The 16,490-nt window shown below is 59.8% G+C and overlaps 1 protein-coding gene across 1 annotated transcript; it reads right to left on the bottom strand.

The window, feature by feature from the left end:
- Positions 1 to 2,411: 2,411 nt before the first annotated feature.
- On the bottom strand, positions 2,412 to 11,633 carry LBRM_19_0870 (conserved hypothetical protein; the record flags this gene model as incomplete). Its single annotated transcript, XM_001564133.2, has 1 exon — positions 2,412 to 11,633. One exon carries the CDS (start codon positions 11,631 to 11,633, stop codon positions 2,412 to 2,414), a length of 9,222 nt encoding a protein of 3,073 aa, XP_001564183.2.
- Between the last annotated feature and the right edge of the window lie 4,857 nt (positions 11,634 to 16,490).

Below are 16,490 nucleotides of genomic sequence, written 5' to 3'. Positions count from 1 at the left end.
ATCACTCGTCAGAAAATGCAATGCTGAAGAGGTAAAGGAAAGAAGAACGAGGTGCCCAACAAGCGAACCAACACACCGCAGACTCCAGCGGTGAGACGAAGAGGCGAGAGGGAGAACGGGAGTAGGGGAGGATCCACAAAAAGAGAGAAGCCACAGAATCAAGGCGACGAGAAGGACTCGAACAAAACTGTACAGGAGAGAGCACAGCGACAACAACGCCCACACACGCAGAGAGAGGGAGAGGCAACACCGGCCAAAGAGAGTGGGGGAGGGAAGGGGGGGGGGGAGGGGAAGGACAGTAAACTTCTTCGCTTCTCTGTTGACACAAGTGACAGACGCGACGCAGCCTTGGAGATGAACACAGAGGGAGAGAAGAAAAACGACACAACAGAAAAGACAGCAGAACAGAATACTTGAAGTTTCGAGAGGAAAAAAAGACAAAAAACGAGAGAGAACGATGTGTCGCTTGGGAAGGCGTATGCGTAGGGGGGGGGGAGGGCAGTGGCGGAAGGGAGACCGGTGAAGGGGTAGTGTGAGCAGAATCACCTGGAAAGGGGGGAAAAAAAACCAATGCAGGCGAGAGAGAACAAACGAAGAACAACCGACGGCACGCGCACGAGCGAGCGCGAGACGCGCGCACAACTGTAAAACAGAGAGCAAAAGCAAGAAGTAAAGGTCAACAACGGCGTGTGAGCCGAACACACACACACACACACACCTTAAAGAAGAAGCGATACGAAACAAAGAGAAAAGAGGGACCAACAACGAGAAATGTCTGTGTGTGTGGGTGGTGGGGGAGGGGGCAAAAGGCAACGAAGCAAAGTGAAGAGGGGGCCAAAATGATAATGCAGCTGTTGGAATTGGGAGAGGGGAGGGGCTGAAATGATAAAGAGGGGGAGGGAGGGGGTGCGCAGATACCAGACGTCTCCTCGCACTTGGTACAGACAGAAGTGCCCTCGCAAAAAGGAAATTCAGACGAGAAGAGAGAAAGAAATGCGCCAAAGAAGAGATGCCTAGACACGAGGTGGGTGAGAGGCACACCTGATCGCCACGCAACGTGTGGGTGCCGTCTGTATGTGGCTTTGTATTTCGTCTCACCCTCTCTCTCTGCGCACTTGATGGGTATACGCGGGAGCCGTTTGGCTAAAAGAGAGCGTGCAAAGAGGTTCCGCCACACGGGTAGGAGTGAAAATACGCAAAGACGAGCCTATTGAGCGACAACTTCCTTGAGGCGTGGGTGGCGACAGAAATTGGTGTGCGTGGCTTAGTGCGTCGTGATGCACGAGAGGAGGTAAGTGGGTGGCAGCGGCGGTCTTTTAGTGCGTTGGTTGCCTTCTACTTTCCTTTTCTCCGTTTGGTACGCGTGCTTCCGAGCGCGCCGCTTCTACTTGCACCCTTCTGCGCTGGCAGTGATATACTGTGCTGTGGGTACACGCGTTGAGTACATACCCACACACGCGTATGCAACGGCGCAGAGCCGCGTCCCAGCGCAGAATTCGTGAAAGAAAGGAGAGTGTGAAGCAAACAAGGGAGAGCCCCCTAAAGCATAATACAAAGAAGAAAATGTGAGAGGTAAAGAAGTGTATCGGACAGCAGCAGCGTGCGAGGTGTGTGTGGCACGCGTCCAAGTACAAATAAATGCGCGTGCATGTGCAGTGTGTGTGTGTGCAGGTGAGAAGAGGAGGTGGAGGCACAAGGGGGAGCCACACACGGGCACCGAGAGTAACGGAGCCACGTAGAGCGAGAGAGAGAGAACTGAAGACACGGCAGAGCAGTTTTTGCCTTTTTTTTTGTGTGTGTGCCTCTGCTCACGAGAGGTGCATTGGATCGGTACTCCCTTTCCCGTACCAGCGGCAGAAGAAAGGAGAACGCAGCATCGGCACGCTTCGATGGAGGTGATGCCTACCGGTCACGCCTTTGAGCATCAGCGACACCGCGCCTTTTTGTCGGCACAGATGGTCGTGTGTGTGTGTGTGTGTGGGTGGGTGGGTGTGGGTGTCTATGCTTGTCTCCCGCAGCGGAGTGGTTACATATGGGTATATGTAGAAAGGCTAGCAATGGTAAACAGAAGGATACGAGACAGGCCGTCATCATCCCTCTCGGCAGTTCCGGCGCCCCTGGAGTTGAGAAAAGAAACACCCGAAAATGATGACAGAGGGGGCAGGTACAACGCTCGATCAGTGCACGCATGCACTTGTACGGGTGCACACAAATGACAAGAGATTGGCGCCCATCCTGCCTCCCAATGCCCGTGAGCACTGCTTTTCTATGGTGTTGCTTGTTACCCCCTCTACTTCGCAGACTCAGCGTGCACGTTGAGGACGACCATGGTGGTGAGGAAGGGGTTCACAGGGACCCCCAAATACAACAATGAATAATTCCACTCTCTGGTCGCCTTTCGCTGAGCCGCACTAGACTGCCTCGGCACACGTAGCCTTTAAGGCCGTCAACTTCGCCACCGCCGCTCGTACACGAGCCTCCAAGCCGCCATCCTTTGGCGACTGCCACGAGCGCTGATTTCGCGCGAAGCGCTTACGTGCCTCCTCTACTTGTTGCAGCAGCGCCCTCACGTCCGCGTGGGCTTCCTGCATCGTTATCACCTCGGGCGACGACATCATCCCCAGAAGGTTAGCCTTTGGCGGAGCGGCAGGCCCGCTCGCCGGCGGCACTAGCATGGTGCTTTGGACTCTGGAGAAACTACTAGCCTCGCCACCCTCACCCTCACCTCTAGCACTCATGAACGTCGGTGAGGTAACCTTGGGAGTGGGAGAGTTCAGCTCCAAACGCCGCAAGGACGAGTCCTGTGACACATGGAGGAAGTTGGTCTCCGGCAGTTGCGATTCGCCAGCGCTATCGTCACCGCCGCCTGCAACGTGCTCTGCGTTGTGTGCATACGACGTCACGCCGCGTCGCCGGTACTCGGACAAGGAAGACGAGGAGGTACGCAGGGAGGAGTACACGGCGTTGCTTGTGTAGTGCGGCTCGTCCTCTTCTTTCCCCAAAGCTGTCGGTGGCCGCTTTGCACCGGCAGTACTGTTGGTGGAAAGAGGCGCGGTGATGTCGTCCAGCATCTCGTCGCCGTTGTGACTGCTGCGCACCTCTGACTTTACAAAACGCGGCGACTTCTGCAACGACGACGGCCACTGAGCCCGCGCCTCGGCATCCCGCATATTGAAGTTCGCAGCCACTGGGAAAGACTGTGGTCCACTCCACGCGCCCTCGTGGCCGCTGCTGCCCACGGGTGATACAAGTGCTAGGCGGCAGCCGGTGATGCCGTCCGTCATAGCGGGCGACCGTATGTGATCGGGCGAGGGGGAGGCAGAGGTGAACTCCAGACCCTCACCATCTAAATTGTGTGCAGTGACCGAATACGCGCCGCCGTCGTCCTCCATGAGGGGGCCTGTCGTGCCGGTGGCCAACAGCGCAGTGTCGCGCTGTGTACGGTAGAAGACGTCCATGGTGGAGGAGGCGCCGAAGTTGGTGGGGTCCAGTGCGTATGTCGGCCCTGGCGGCAGCGGCGGTGCAGTGACGCTCGAGTTCACCGAGGCGCCATCCTCAATCATCGAGGCGCCGTCACCGAGCCCAGCGGCAGACGAGCCAGTCGAGCTCGCGGCTGCGTGCGACAGCGTTGTTGATTCAAAAGAGGCGAGTCCCCCATGCCGCGGGTGTCTCGGCGAGTTGCCTGGCCGTGATGGTCGGCGAAGAGTCACTGGGGAGGCCTGAGGTACCTCTGCCGATGACGTATGATCGACGTTGTTCTTTGGCACATGCGTGGAGTCCGCGTAGCGGGTCGACAGCGGTGAAGGGAGTGACGGCAGCAGTGCTCTGCGAATGACGACCTCCTCCACGGAGTCCTCCGTGCCAGGGGCGCCCTCCTCCACACCGACTCCGAGCAGCATAGTCATTGCAGGTGTTTGGCCTCCCGCTACACTGGAGTCGCCTGCAGTGCGGCACTGCTCCGTCTCCAGCAGCAGCAGCTGCTGCTGCTGGACTGGGGATGGCGTCCTCTGCTGGACAGCATCCGACGCCTGTCTGGGAAGGTTACCGGGCGTCGAGGAGGCTGAGGTGGTGGTAGGCGGTGAGGGAGCGGCACGCGTGACCAGGAGCTGCGGTGGCGCATCGAGATCCAGAGATGCGTCACATTCAGCCACCAGCTCACCTGCCTCGGTGAACCGCACCGGGTCCGTCGTCTCGGCCCATTCCGTGACACTCGAGTACACTTCCGCCAAGTCGGCCAAGGCGTACAGTGCAATGGCAACGGCCTCCTCGCGCGATACCGAGAGCGGCCGTTTGGCCCACAACCCCACATGCGCCTCTAGTTCCTCCAGGAACGGTGCTTCATTCGGGCTGACGCAGAGCCCTGGAAGCGGGGGCACCACGGTCACAGGCTGACGCAGCACAGACATGACCCGCTGCACCTGGTCAGGCGGCACTCCCAGCCTGCTGTCGACCGCTCCCCCTTGCTGCGGGTGCAGCTGCTCTCTATGCGCTGTGGCGAGCAGTACAGCGCACATATCGGCGGTGCTGTAGGGAGCGGTGGAGGAGTCCACGCAGCCACCATAAAAGGCATGCACTCCGCGCGACTCCAACGACGGGCCTGACGACCCTGCCGCCACCGTCGGTTCCCGCTCTTCCGCCACTAGCAGTGGTGCATCGTACAGGTTTGTTGTCAAGTCCACTCCAGCAGCGGTTAGCAGGGCGTCGAAGTCCCCCGCGGTAATGTTCAGTGCCGAGGTCTGCACACTCCTGCAACGCTGGTACTGTGGTGCGTTGTTCACGTGAAGCGCCAGATGGCAATGGATGCAATCCATGGCGTTGAAGTTGACACACGCCGTGCGCAGCTGCACACCGACGCAGGCTTCCATCAACACCGTTGCCGAAGCGCAGACGACGACGTCCAGTGGGCCGACACAGTGACGCAGGCACAGCGTGTGAACGACATCCTCCACGTAGATAAGGCCGCCGTGCACGCGCTCCACACACACATCCACGAGTGCCGCCGTGGAATCCTGTGATGTGGACTGTGCCTGTAACTCCAGCGGACACAGAGACCCACGCAGGCGCAGCACAGAGCAGTTCAGTAAATCGTGGAAGGACACGACAGGCCGATCCGCATGGCTGGATGTGTCCTTTTTCTCGCTACTGTAGCGCTGGAGGGGCTCGAGGTAGCACGGCACGGAGAGATGCTCCGCGAGCGACTGCGCCGCCTCTGCCATGAACGCCGAGGCATCGCCCAAGGAACTCGCCACCGCGGTGGAGCTCTGGATGCTCACGTACGCAACCGACAACACTGAGAAGCCGTCACCCTCTGCGCCGTCCTCCCCTTCCTCGTGCTCGCCATCATCAGTCCGGCCGCTGCGGTGATAGTAGTAGCCAATGTCCTCGACCACCACGTTCTGGGAGGCCTCCACGTATACCCCCTGCCCAACACCACGCAGCACGGCGTTCAGCTCATCAAGCCGGCCAGCCTCGTACGCACTAATCACCGCCTCCTCCTCGGCGCCGCCGACGCTTCCATCGACCACGCGCCGTAGCACCTCATCACTGAAGGGACAGTGGAGAAAGAGCGGCCGCACCCGCACCGCATCGCATTCGCGCAGCAGAAGGTACTCCGTCACGAGAGCCACGCACTCCACGCGGGCACAGTCCTCAATAACCGATTCCCGTGCCATGAAGATCAGCTGGCAGTCGTGGCACTTGGAGGCTTGCAGGTTGCTCGGCGTCCCGGCCACCACAATTGTGCAATGGCTGCATCGCTCGACCACAACGTCTCCGAGAGCACCGATCAGAAAGACCACCGGGCGGGCTTCGCCGTCGCGAGTGCTGCCGTGCACATCGCACACTACCACGTCCTTCTCAGCTAGCTCGCCAAAGAAATGAAACACGTCAGGCGGAGGCATCCATGAGCTCTTCATACCGCTGCTTTGCCTGCCACTGTGCACGTAGCGGGTGTTGCTCGAGAGCAGCGTAAGGTCATATGGCGCCTCCGGGGCAAGGCATAGCTCCACTTGCGCCTGACTCTGGTTCTCACTGGCCGCAGTGCTTGCCAGTAGTTCAACAGTGCGGCGACGCGCCATCGCCGGGCTTCGAAAAGCGACGGAGTCGTCGACCTCAGCGGAGTCGCTCTTCAGTTCGTCAGCGTCGGCAAAGCAGACGGCATGCTCGAGAGCAAGTCCCACCATGGAGTAGTCCTCAACAAGGCCCTTGTACAGCAGGCCATAGAGGGATGTGGTGACGCCACGACTACACTTTAGCAGGGGACGGCGGCTGCCTTGCTCACTCCAACTCAAGTGTGTCTCGGTGACGTTATTGCCAGAGATCTGGCGCGCGGCGACGGCGATGAGAGGGCAGTCGTGCACATCGCGCAGCACGCACGACTCGCAGGGGCCCAGGCGAACTTCACAACGCTGTAACGCATCAAGGACGATGTAGCGAAACGGCGCGAGTACCGTCACCGTGCAGTCAGCTAAGTGCTGTAGCACCAGCGTGTCGACGGCTGGCAACACACATGAAAGAACAAAAGGCCGGCTTAAGGAAAAGGCGCCGTTCTGCTTCCTCGCCAACGTGAGCGTGCGCAGGTGCGGGTGACGCACAAAGCTGCCGTCAGTACGAAGCCCGTCACCAGAGAAGGGCTGTGTCGCGAGCGCATCCTCTTGTTGCGCCAACGCGGTGGCCGAAATGTCGGCCTCAGCGCCACCGTCGTCGTCATGATTGGCAAAAAGCCAGGCAGGTGCCATAACAGTGGACGGTCGCATCAGCGAAGGCAAATGCCGGCACTCGATAGCGTCCGTTGCTGAACGAGCGTTGCCTGGCCACTGCCGATACCGAGTCGCCCCCGCTACCGCCGCCGAAGTCACTTCACAGGTGCGCGTGTCCGTTTGGTGGTCATGACCGCAGCTGATCTCTGCTTCCCCGGAAAGAAAGGGTGCCTGCCATCCCTGCAGCACCCCCACCACATGAGGACTGAGAATCGAGAGCCTTGACCGCAGTTCGTACCTCTGGAGGGCCTTCGGTGACACACCTGTCGCTTGGTCGTCGTATGGTGCGACGGCAGAGACGCCCTCGCACAGCGCCGTGCAGCGAGCGGTGAAGACTGCATTGCTGTGCAGTCGACTCATGTGCGGCGCTGAGCCGCAGTCTTCACGGGCGCGAGCCCACGTGCAGAAGGCAGGATAGGCAACACGGTGTACCGTGTCGCGCATTCCCTCATCAGTGGTTTGCTGAGATTCTTCCTTCACCGCCGACGGTCCTCCGCCAGTGTTTTCCTGCGTCTTCGCACCGTCCTCGTCTGCCTGTTCCGGAAGGGCAAAGTACACGAAAAGGGGGTGACCACTAAGCAGCTCCTGGGCGTCGGTGTAGACGTGCTGCGTCGCACCCGCCTTGTAAGGAGCCCCGCTCTGCGGCTTCAACATCGCCACCCAGCACGATGCCTCCACACAGTCGACAATGAAGGACTGCAGCGCCTGCTCGAACTCTGGTCGAAATCGCGCAACGGCGCGCTGCTGCATGGGCTCGACTGAGGACAGAGAAGCAACACTGTTGCTCTGTTGGCAGGTGCCAAAGCAGAACTCCGCCACCACACGGCGCGCCTCCTGACGGGCCGCCGCCACAGACAACGACGAGCATTGCATGGCAGCCCTGTAGTCATCACCCAGCGACGTGAGTCGCTCTACCACCGCCCACAAAGACGTCATGTGAAACGGCGGGACGCCGCAATAGATAAGGAAGGCGATCATGCCAACGGCATAGAGGTCGTCGGCGGCGATGGGGGTGTAGGGAGTACCGGGCATGCTCGACTCAGCACTGTCGCCTCCGCCATTAAAGTGCCTCGCGTTCTCTGCATCGTTGCCGTGGAGCCAGCCCAGCGCCGCCAAGTTGTGGTATGTGATGAGCTCTGCGGTGTTTGGCCGCTGTGGGAAACCGAGTCGCGTCGACGTGGTGACGCCGACGTGCGACTGACGTGCGCCCCAGACTTTGGGAAGAAATGGCGCCATGGCGTAGGCGCGTGCCACGCTGATGACGGACAAGTCACACGGCAGCCACGAGCTTTGACTCATCAGACCACATGGCTGCGCCAGTACCGCGTCGCCGTCGTAGCTGGAGAGGAGTACGTTGCCAGCATGCAGTGCGCCATGCACAAAACCTGCGTTGTGCATGGTGGCCGCCTTGCAAACGACGGTGCGGATGAGCGCCAGTACTTCGTTCTCACGAAGCCCCGTGCCAGAGGTGGCCGTGGCGACAAGGTGCCGCAGCGGTACCGTGTACGGCGCCACTTCCAGCTGGGCGATGAGACGGCAGCGAGAGTCGACGTACACTTCCGACACGCCCGCGCAGGTAGTACGCCGCCTCCGCTGGGCAAACGCGTCCTCTGGATCGTCCGCGCTGCAACCCGCCGCTTCTCCTCTGTTGGGGTTGACCTCTCCACTGGCACCGACGTGCTGAAAGGCTGAGGGCGCCTGCACCGCTTGAGCAGCGGTCAAGCCTGCTTCGTCGAGCGCGCGCTGCGTAGCACGCATCTCCTCTGCCAGAGCCAGCAACCGCCTCTGCACTCCAGTACATAGCGGCCACCGTTCGCAATGGTCTGCGGCAGCTATGGGGAAAAGCGAAACAACCTTGAAGATGCAATACTCGTCACCGTCTTCGCTGTCTATGTTGTCTTCCTCGTCTTCGCCGTTGGAGCGGCACCTGGTGCGCTGGCGTGGCATAGGTTGCTGATACACGCGCGAAACCACTGAGCAGTCGACCAGCTCCATCTCTCCCAGCACGTCGTCCCAGCGACTGGCCTCCTGCAGCGCAAGGGGATTGCTGTCTTGTTCCTCTGCGCTGGCTCTGTGGATGGGTCTCCCCTCCTCCTCCTCTTCCTCCTCGCGCATCCAACTGCAGCCGCTGTCGAGAGCTCCCGCGCTTGGCAAAACACGCGCATGGGCAGTGGGCATGTCCTTCGCGAAGATCGCGTCCATGGCGTGAGATGGCGGCGTATGCCTATCGCTGCTGTTTCCCTTTTCCTCGATGTAGGCCTGCTCGCTGCTTGCCACGCTTGCGCTTTCGCTGTCAATGGCTTTCCCCGACTCATTGCTGTTGCCGCCAACGTCTCTCGAGGAGGTAGAGGACGACGATGTGAAGTCCGGCATAAGTGGCATCACCAACACCCGCCGCACCGCATCGCTCTCTGACCGTTGCACCCCTGCGTCACGCTCTGCAGACGGCAGCGCCTGACCGCCGTTGCTGTGAGTAGATTGTCTCGCAAGCACCGCAGCAGTGCCGTCTCCGGACGAGGACGAGAGAGAGGAGCTGCTATCTAGTGTCTCCGCGGTGCGCGCCTGGGACGGCGATGGTGGCATCAGAGCAGCACTCGCGCGCGACGCCGACGCTTCACTTCCTATGGTCGGTCTCGTAGGAACGGTGGCGGCTCTCTTCGTCTCGCCGTTCATTTCGGAGGTTGCCGCGGGTTGAAGGGCAGGATGGTGCAGGTGTTGCAGGAAGTCAGGCAAGGAGGCTGCAGTGGCGACGCCCTGGCCGTTAGCGCCATTGACAGTGCCACCCGCCATCACGGTTGTGGGTGGCACTTTCGCAGAGCCAACGTTCGGAGCAATAGCGGCCTCCTCCAGCTTGCCGCTATACTCCATCACCGTCTGGAGCTGTGGTGACAATGCACCCGTGTCGTCGCCGCTGCTGTCGTAGTTGTGGCGCATCTTGTAAACGGGGGCTCGAGCCATCTGATCGGAAACAGGCGCGGGACTGTCGCCGTCACCGCCAGCAGAGCCTCCGCGGATACCACCACAGTCCCTGGTGTTGCCGCTAGAGTGGCTACTACTACTACTACTACTACTGCGGTTCGGTGGGAGGGCCGAGGGATTGTAGCTCACCACAGCCTGTGTCGCCTTGACAGGGGCTGTGTGAGTTGTAAAGGTGCCCTGCCTCATGATTGGGGGGTTTTGCTGCTCGACTGTCAGCTCAGTATCGGAGGACCTGTCACCGCTGCTGATACTGGTGGTGTCGTCGCTCTCCACGCCATGTCGCATAGCGGAAGACGAGGATGGCGACTTCTTTGTGGTGGTGGATGGGGTCGGCGGAGGTGGCGGCTGCCGTCTCGTGGCTGCGGTCACACCACTGTCGAAAGAAACTTCAGCAGCAGCAACGGCATCCAAGCCAACACGCTCCACATCAGACACAGGTGGCCACCTTTCAGACGGAGGGGTGTGTACGGAGCCGGCTCTGTTGCTTACCAGGGTGCCTGAGACAGTACCGTTGCAGCCCTTCTCTCTAGGGATGAAGTCACCTTTGGTGGGTTGGACCTCGCCCTCAGATGTGTGAGCTTGCTCTGACGGTGGCGGCGGCGGCGGAGTCGCTGCGTTCTGCGCCGGGGAAGGGTCGGAGTGACCCTCGTGCTCATGCAGCTGCTCTGCAGCGTCTAGCGCCGCATGGGCAGCTCGACTCGCTGCACTGCTGTTCAGCTCACTCTCGCCCACCTCTTCCTTCGACAAGTCCTCGAAGTTTGAATACACGCCGTTGCTGTGCGCTGCAGCGGCCCGCTTAATGTGCGGCAGTAGTGAATCGCTTGGAGGTTTACTCCCAAAAGACGTGTTGGTGGGCAACTGCGACGTCGGTTGGATGACCGGCGCGGCGGAGCAGACCGCCGCTGGTGCATTAGACGGGGGCCTGTACGAACCGGCGGGATTGGGCGTCAAGGGGCTGGCGGAGGAAGTGGAGAATCTGGCACCAGCGGTGCCGTGGTGGCCTGTATCGGTGAGGGTGCTGTCAGAGGCTGGCATCGCGGGTGCTTCTACCCCCGATGGATGTAGTGACAGTGTCGCTGATGTTTCCGCGGTGGGTGGGGTCGTCATCACGTCAGTGCGCAAGGGGTCTACATGATGCGCAGGTGGTGGAACTGACGCGGCGGGTGGGGCCGCCGCAGTCATCGAAAGCGGCGCTGATGTGGCATGCGGCAAATGAAGTCGATGAAGCACCACATTGGACGCAGAGGATCCGGACGAGGAGGACGAGGAGCTGCTGCTTCGGCGCGCTGCCGGGGCGAGCGGCGTGGATGACGATGCAGACGACGCCATAGACGGTGTCTTGGAAGCCGAGAGACGACGCAGCTGCAGACGCTTCATTGCGCTTGCACTAGCTTTCGCCTTCTGGGGCCCAGAGGTCAGTGAGGAAGCGGAGGACGCAGGCGAAGTGGAAGAGGAAGGCGACTGAGTCATTCGAAATGCCTTCGTGTCCAGCTCAGCTTCCGAGTTATCGCTCCACAATCGCTGATTCGCAGAGGAAGCATTAGGCGCCTTGGCAAAGAAGGATGGCGCTTGCTGCGTAGATGGGATGCGGAGCTGTTGACCATCGTCATCTGCACTCTTAGCACCGGGGGGCGCTGCTACGACGCCTGAGACTGGGCTGTCGGCTCTGTGGAGTCCCGCAGTCAGTTGAATTCGAAGTGAGCTGTTGTCGCCATACAGCCGCTGGGCATCTTCGTTGTCACGACTGTGTCTCTCTGATGAGTGCATGCCGTGAAAGGCGCAAGCCGCGCTCGCGAGCGGTGTCGACGCGTTCACCGCCACGAAGTGATCACCACCTCGGCGTCTCGGGGTCGAAGCTGCTGACGAGCTCGACGACGTGGAGTCGGAGAACTGCATGTGTGCTTGAGAACAGTGAAGAGAGACTCAGCGATGGGGTGGGGCGGTGGGTCGACCGCGCAAGCGCGTGTGGGAAACCTGTTCTTTGATGCTGTCTAGCGCGGAGAGTACTCCTCTCCGCGCTTGTGCAGTTGTATCGGTGCTCTATGGAAGAGGGAAGAAGAGACAGCCGCAGAGCGACTGAGAGCGCTAACAAAGAGGCAAGAGGCAAAAAAATTGTGCTCTCCGCAGAGGGAGGGAGGGGTCCAAGAGAGGCAGGAGGAGAGAGACCACCAAACGAGCACAAGACAGCCAAACAAACACCAACAGGGAAAAGGAAAAGCAAAAACAAGACGGCGACTGAGCGAGACGCGCCACACTGGCTGCTGACGGACGGAGGGAAGGACGGTGGTGTGTGTGTGTGTGTGGGCCCAGCCAAAGTGAACAGCGGGGAGTGGCTCAGAGAAAAGGGGCGGCGAAAAGTGGGCCCAATCGCGCCAGCGACCAGTCAAGTCGAGACGCCACAGAAAAAAGGAAAAAAGAGAAAAAACACAAACACTTCGCAGATCAGCTGTGAGAGCAAAACGAGTGAGGGCCCTCGAGAGTGGGGAGGAGCGCCAGAGAAGTCAAAGCCGGTGAGGGCAGGAGAGGGGGGGGGGGCGGGGAAGAGCGAAATATGCGTCGACAGACACACGCGCATACACAGGAGGGTCAGCGGGGCTATGAGGCGCCCAAAAAACAACACAAGACAGATCAGCCCCCAAGGCGCACCCAAAGCGCGCACAAAACAAAGGAGGCGGAGAAGAGAGAAGGGGTCAAATAAGGCAATGGGGAAGGAACAGCCACTGCATCCCACGTGCGGTTGTGACTGCTGGAGAAGCCGCACAACCAAGGCGAGAAAAAAGTAAACAGAATGGGATGGGGCTTTGAAACTTCAAGGCTCCATGCAGTCACTTTGCGAATACACACATACAGCGGTGTTCCTTGCCGCCTCAGGGGTGGTCTCGCTCGCACTGCGAAGAACTCCCAAAGCAGTGGCAACCACGATACACGCACTGTGCCGACACCGTACCTCGCCAGGGCCTTGTTAGTTTTACGATGCTGCGCCTGCAACGTTCTCCCTTGTTGTTCTAGTCCAAATAGGTGTAGAGCCTACCACCTCAACAGTGCAATGGGGTGTAGAGGGGGCGAGAGTTCCGTGCCGGTGCGTAGAAGCGCGAGAAAGGTGGTGTGGGGAGAGGGTGTGGGCGGTGCTTGCTGGTGTGTTTCCTACTACAACGGTGTGCACACTCATTAGAGGTTGGCCAAAAGGGTGAGGGAGATGGCAACTCGCGTGCTCGCTTACAATGAGGTGGAAATTTGGTAGAGAGGGGAGGAGGAGAGGAACTGAGCCACAGGAGAGGCCCAGACACACCCAGAGGACGTTCAGTGCGAGGAAGTGGAAGATGAGGAGAAGGGAGGGAGGGGGGTGTGGATAAGCCGCGGCATGTATATATTTGTTGGTGTCTCGGTGTGCTTGACGCTACGCTCTGGTAAACATAGGCTCCAAAGGGGCGGACAGAAGAGAGCTGAGTGCAGCTCTTCTTTTCAGGCTGAAGGACAAGAGCGCCCCCTGTGATCTTCGTTTCGGTCGATTTTTCCCTTCAGCCTCATGTTTACCGCAGAAAGAAGAAAGCGCGAAAAAGGCGCTCAGCGAGACGCGGGGCACGGTGCTCGGCAACACATCTTTTCGTTGCACAATCAGCGGACACCAAAGCAGATGCACACCCAAAGCACTGGCATAAAGTTCTTATGTTGCGGTGAGCCTGTGTGGGCGTGAGCCACTACTTACTCAAACAGTGCACACCAACGTGTGCCACCCGTCATCACTGCGCTCTTTTTTTTAGTTCTTGCTCCTCCCGCGTCTATAACGGCTGCCCTGGTTATGCCTCTTGACAGGCGTCTCTCAACCCCACTCTCGCTTCCCGCTTTCCTTTTGCTCTTCCTCCATTCGCTTCGATGTACCCCAGCGCCTGCATTTTTCCCCTTTTCTTTGCCATCACGCTGCATCGCCTCACATTACCTACACACAGACGCGCATGAATGCAGAATGGAAAGAAGAGGTGAACCACCGGTGCGCAATGCGACCCACCCAGCCAAGTGTGAGGAAGGTGACACGAAAATGATCGAGACAAGAACCAGGTGAGACGTAAGCGCCATAGTAGTCGTACTCGACAGATGTTTCCACATCCTGGCTGCAGCACATCTGCCTGCACTCCTGCCTCTTTCAGCTCTGCCGTGTCTGTGCCTTTGGGTAGGCTCGTCTCCTTCGTAGATGAGCAGAAGCACCACGCGAGAGGATCGAGCAGGGGGAACAGAGAGAGGTAGAGCGGAAAACACAGCAGAGTACGTTTGATTGCAACACCCAAGTACACACCCTGGCACGCCTGCACGTCACTCCATCGCCTACTTTTTTTTCTTATCGCTCTTGTTAAAAGGGAAAGAGGGAGAGAAGGGGGAGGGGGGGGGGCGTTGCGAGACGTGGTCGGCGAATCGATCACACGCACCGCGTCTCACGGAAAAGAAGGAAATATTCGTGAAAGAATGCGGAGGATGCAGGGCAACGTTGGGCAGTGGGTGAGGGGCCATGAAGTAAGGAGATGCGGGTAACAGCTGCAAAAAGAGATGATGAACAGTTTCGTCCCGCTGCTGCTTCACCCCGCACCCACGTCATCCAGTCGCACAGCAGCTGAATAGGCCAGAGAAAACACGAGAAGGACACCCTTGAAGGCGAGTCCATGAGACCGGGAGGCCGGGGGGGGGGGGGGGGAGAGGAGGGGGGCGCATGCATCTCTGTATGCTTGTGTGTATGGGCGAGGAGGGGGGTGTGGAGGGGGTTTTGCGTTGCGCCATGAGACGACTTCCAGTGCTTCGTGGTGACACATCACAGGAGCAGGGAGGAGAAAGAGGCGCACGCAGAGCAAAAGCCCTCGTTGAACCCTTCGAGATTCCGTTTTGTCTCTTTCGTGAGGGCCTAGCCATGACTTATTCCCGCAGTACTGGCCTGTTCGTCAGCGTGCTGGCGCATTGTTAATGGGAGGGGTGGGTGGGGGGGGGGGGGGGGGGGTCGAGGCACACGTGGCAACGTTCGAGTAGAAGGCAATGAAGAGGACGACATAAAAAAGGGGGGAAGAGACTGCAGCTGGGTGGAATTTAGTTTGAGCGAGGAAACAGCGCCGCTCAAGCTGAGGAGAGACGTGAGGGGGCGGGGGGGGGGTAGTCAGGAGCAAAAGAGCAAAGCCGGGGTGGAAAAGACAGGACCAACAGAACGGGTTGTCAAACACTATGATTCAAGAAAACCAGAAAGGCGCTGAGACGATGTGCATGTTAACTTCAGTGCACACACCTCTGTGCATCCATTACCTCCTCCTCACATCAGCGCTTGTGTGCAGAAATGGTGGTGGTGGTGGGGGGGGGGGGGGAGGCGGTGTGCAAGACGAAAGGCCCGTGACGCAATTCTTTATTTCCAGAGAAGACGCATCGACACGCAAACACACGCACACACGCACACGCACACGCACACGCACAAGAAGGATATGGGTGAATGCTGTGGGACTAAAACAGAAAACGAAGCAACACTGAAGAAAAGCACAGATGTAACAGGGAGGAAGAAGGCCAGAGTACAAAAAAGACAACACACAAGCGGCACGCCATCTGCATTCCAATCACCTACAGAGAGAACGAGGGCTGAGGCGCAACAAACCTCCACCTGTACATCTAATGTCGTTCTCACTGCTAGCACAACTCAACTTCCTCAGGCACCTCCTCAGGTATTGTCCACTTCTCTTCTGATTTCCTTCTTTCCAGCGTGTCCGCCCCCCCCACCCCCACCCCACTACGAGCCAGTCACCCCCGAGACGCGCACACCACCGCAGCCCATCGATGCCGCGCTGTTGCAATGCGGCTGAACCTCGGGTTGTCTAGGACAATCCGTCCTGCCGTCGGATCGGGCCAGCTTCAGGCCAGGGTCCCGCCTCCCCCCTGGAGACGCTGCACCCTGCCTCTATGCCGTGCCTCGCCCTCAGTCGCTTCAAAGCCGCCGCACCCCATCGCATGGTGCGGCGACTATATACCTCGGAGTCTGGAGGGCTCGACGGTGCGATTCGGGGCGCCCTCGTCCTGCTGCCGGCATCTGCGACGCATCGGCCCATCCGGTCGGATGGCAGAGGTGCCGCATGCTTCGCGCGCACACGCAAGCGGGGCCGATTCGTATGGACGCCTTCGCGCCACGCTCGTCCACCACTCCTGGCCCTCTCCCCTCTCACCTTTCCATGACACGCGTGTGGATGCGGTGCACCGTGCCAGCGGTGGTGAGCAGTGCGTGCGCATAATCCTCCCACCTTCGGATCCCGGGGCCTGCATCAGCACGACGTTGCAGCCCTGGGTGGTGGTGAGGGGGCTCGCTGTCTGCAGCTTCCGTTGCCGTCGATGCTACCCAGTAGGGAGGAGGGGAAGGGCGTGCCTGGATGGCCTGCCCGCATGCGCCACGACACAGGTGGGACGTTGCCACGAGTCTGTGGCGGCAGAGGCCCCTGCATAGGCGTGTGCCGGCGCACAAAGAAGCCCTGGCACACCGTTTGGTGGGACCACAGGAGGAGGGAGGGGGGCAGCGGTGGGCACCCGGCGCAGGGAAGCCCGTGCAGCGCGAGGGGGAGACGTGCGCACTCCCGATCGCCGCGTGCAAGACCCTAGCGTGAAATGAGGTGTGCGCTGAGCGCCGGGCCGCACGCCCCCCCCTCCCCCTCCCCAGTGGCAAACACAGGCGGGGTGGGGCACTACCACAGCGCTAGCGCAGTAGTGGCCATCACACCGTCTGCGCGCCGCGCGGCCACTGCCCCC

Source organism: Leishmania braziliensis, chromosome 19, assembly GCF_000002845.2.
Source record: "Leishmania braziliensis MHOM/BR/75/M2904 complete genome, chromosome 19".
In the NCBI taxonomy this organism is placed as follows: domain Eukaryota; phylum Euglenozoa; class Kinetoplastea; order Trypanosomatida; family Trypanosomatidae; genus Leishmania; species Leishmania braziliensis.
Note: the sequence above shows the minus strand (reverse complement) of the source record. Positions and strands in the feature narration are given on the sequence as shown.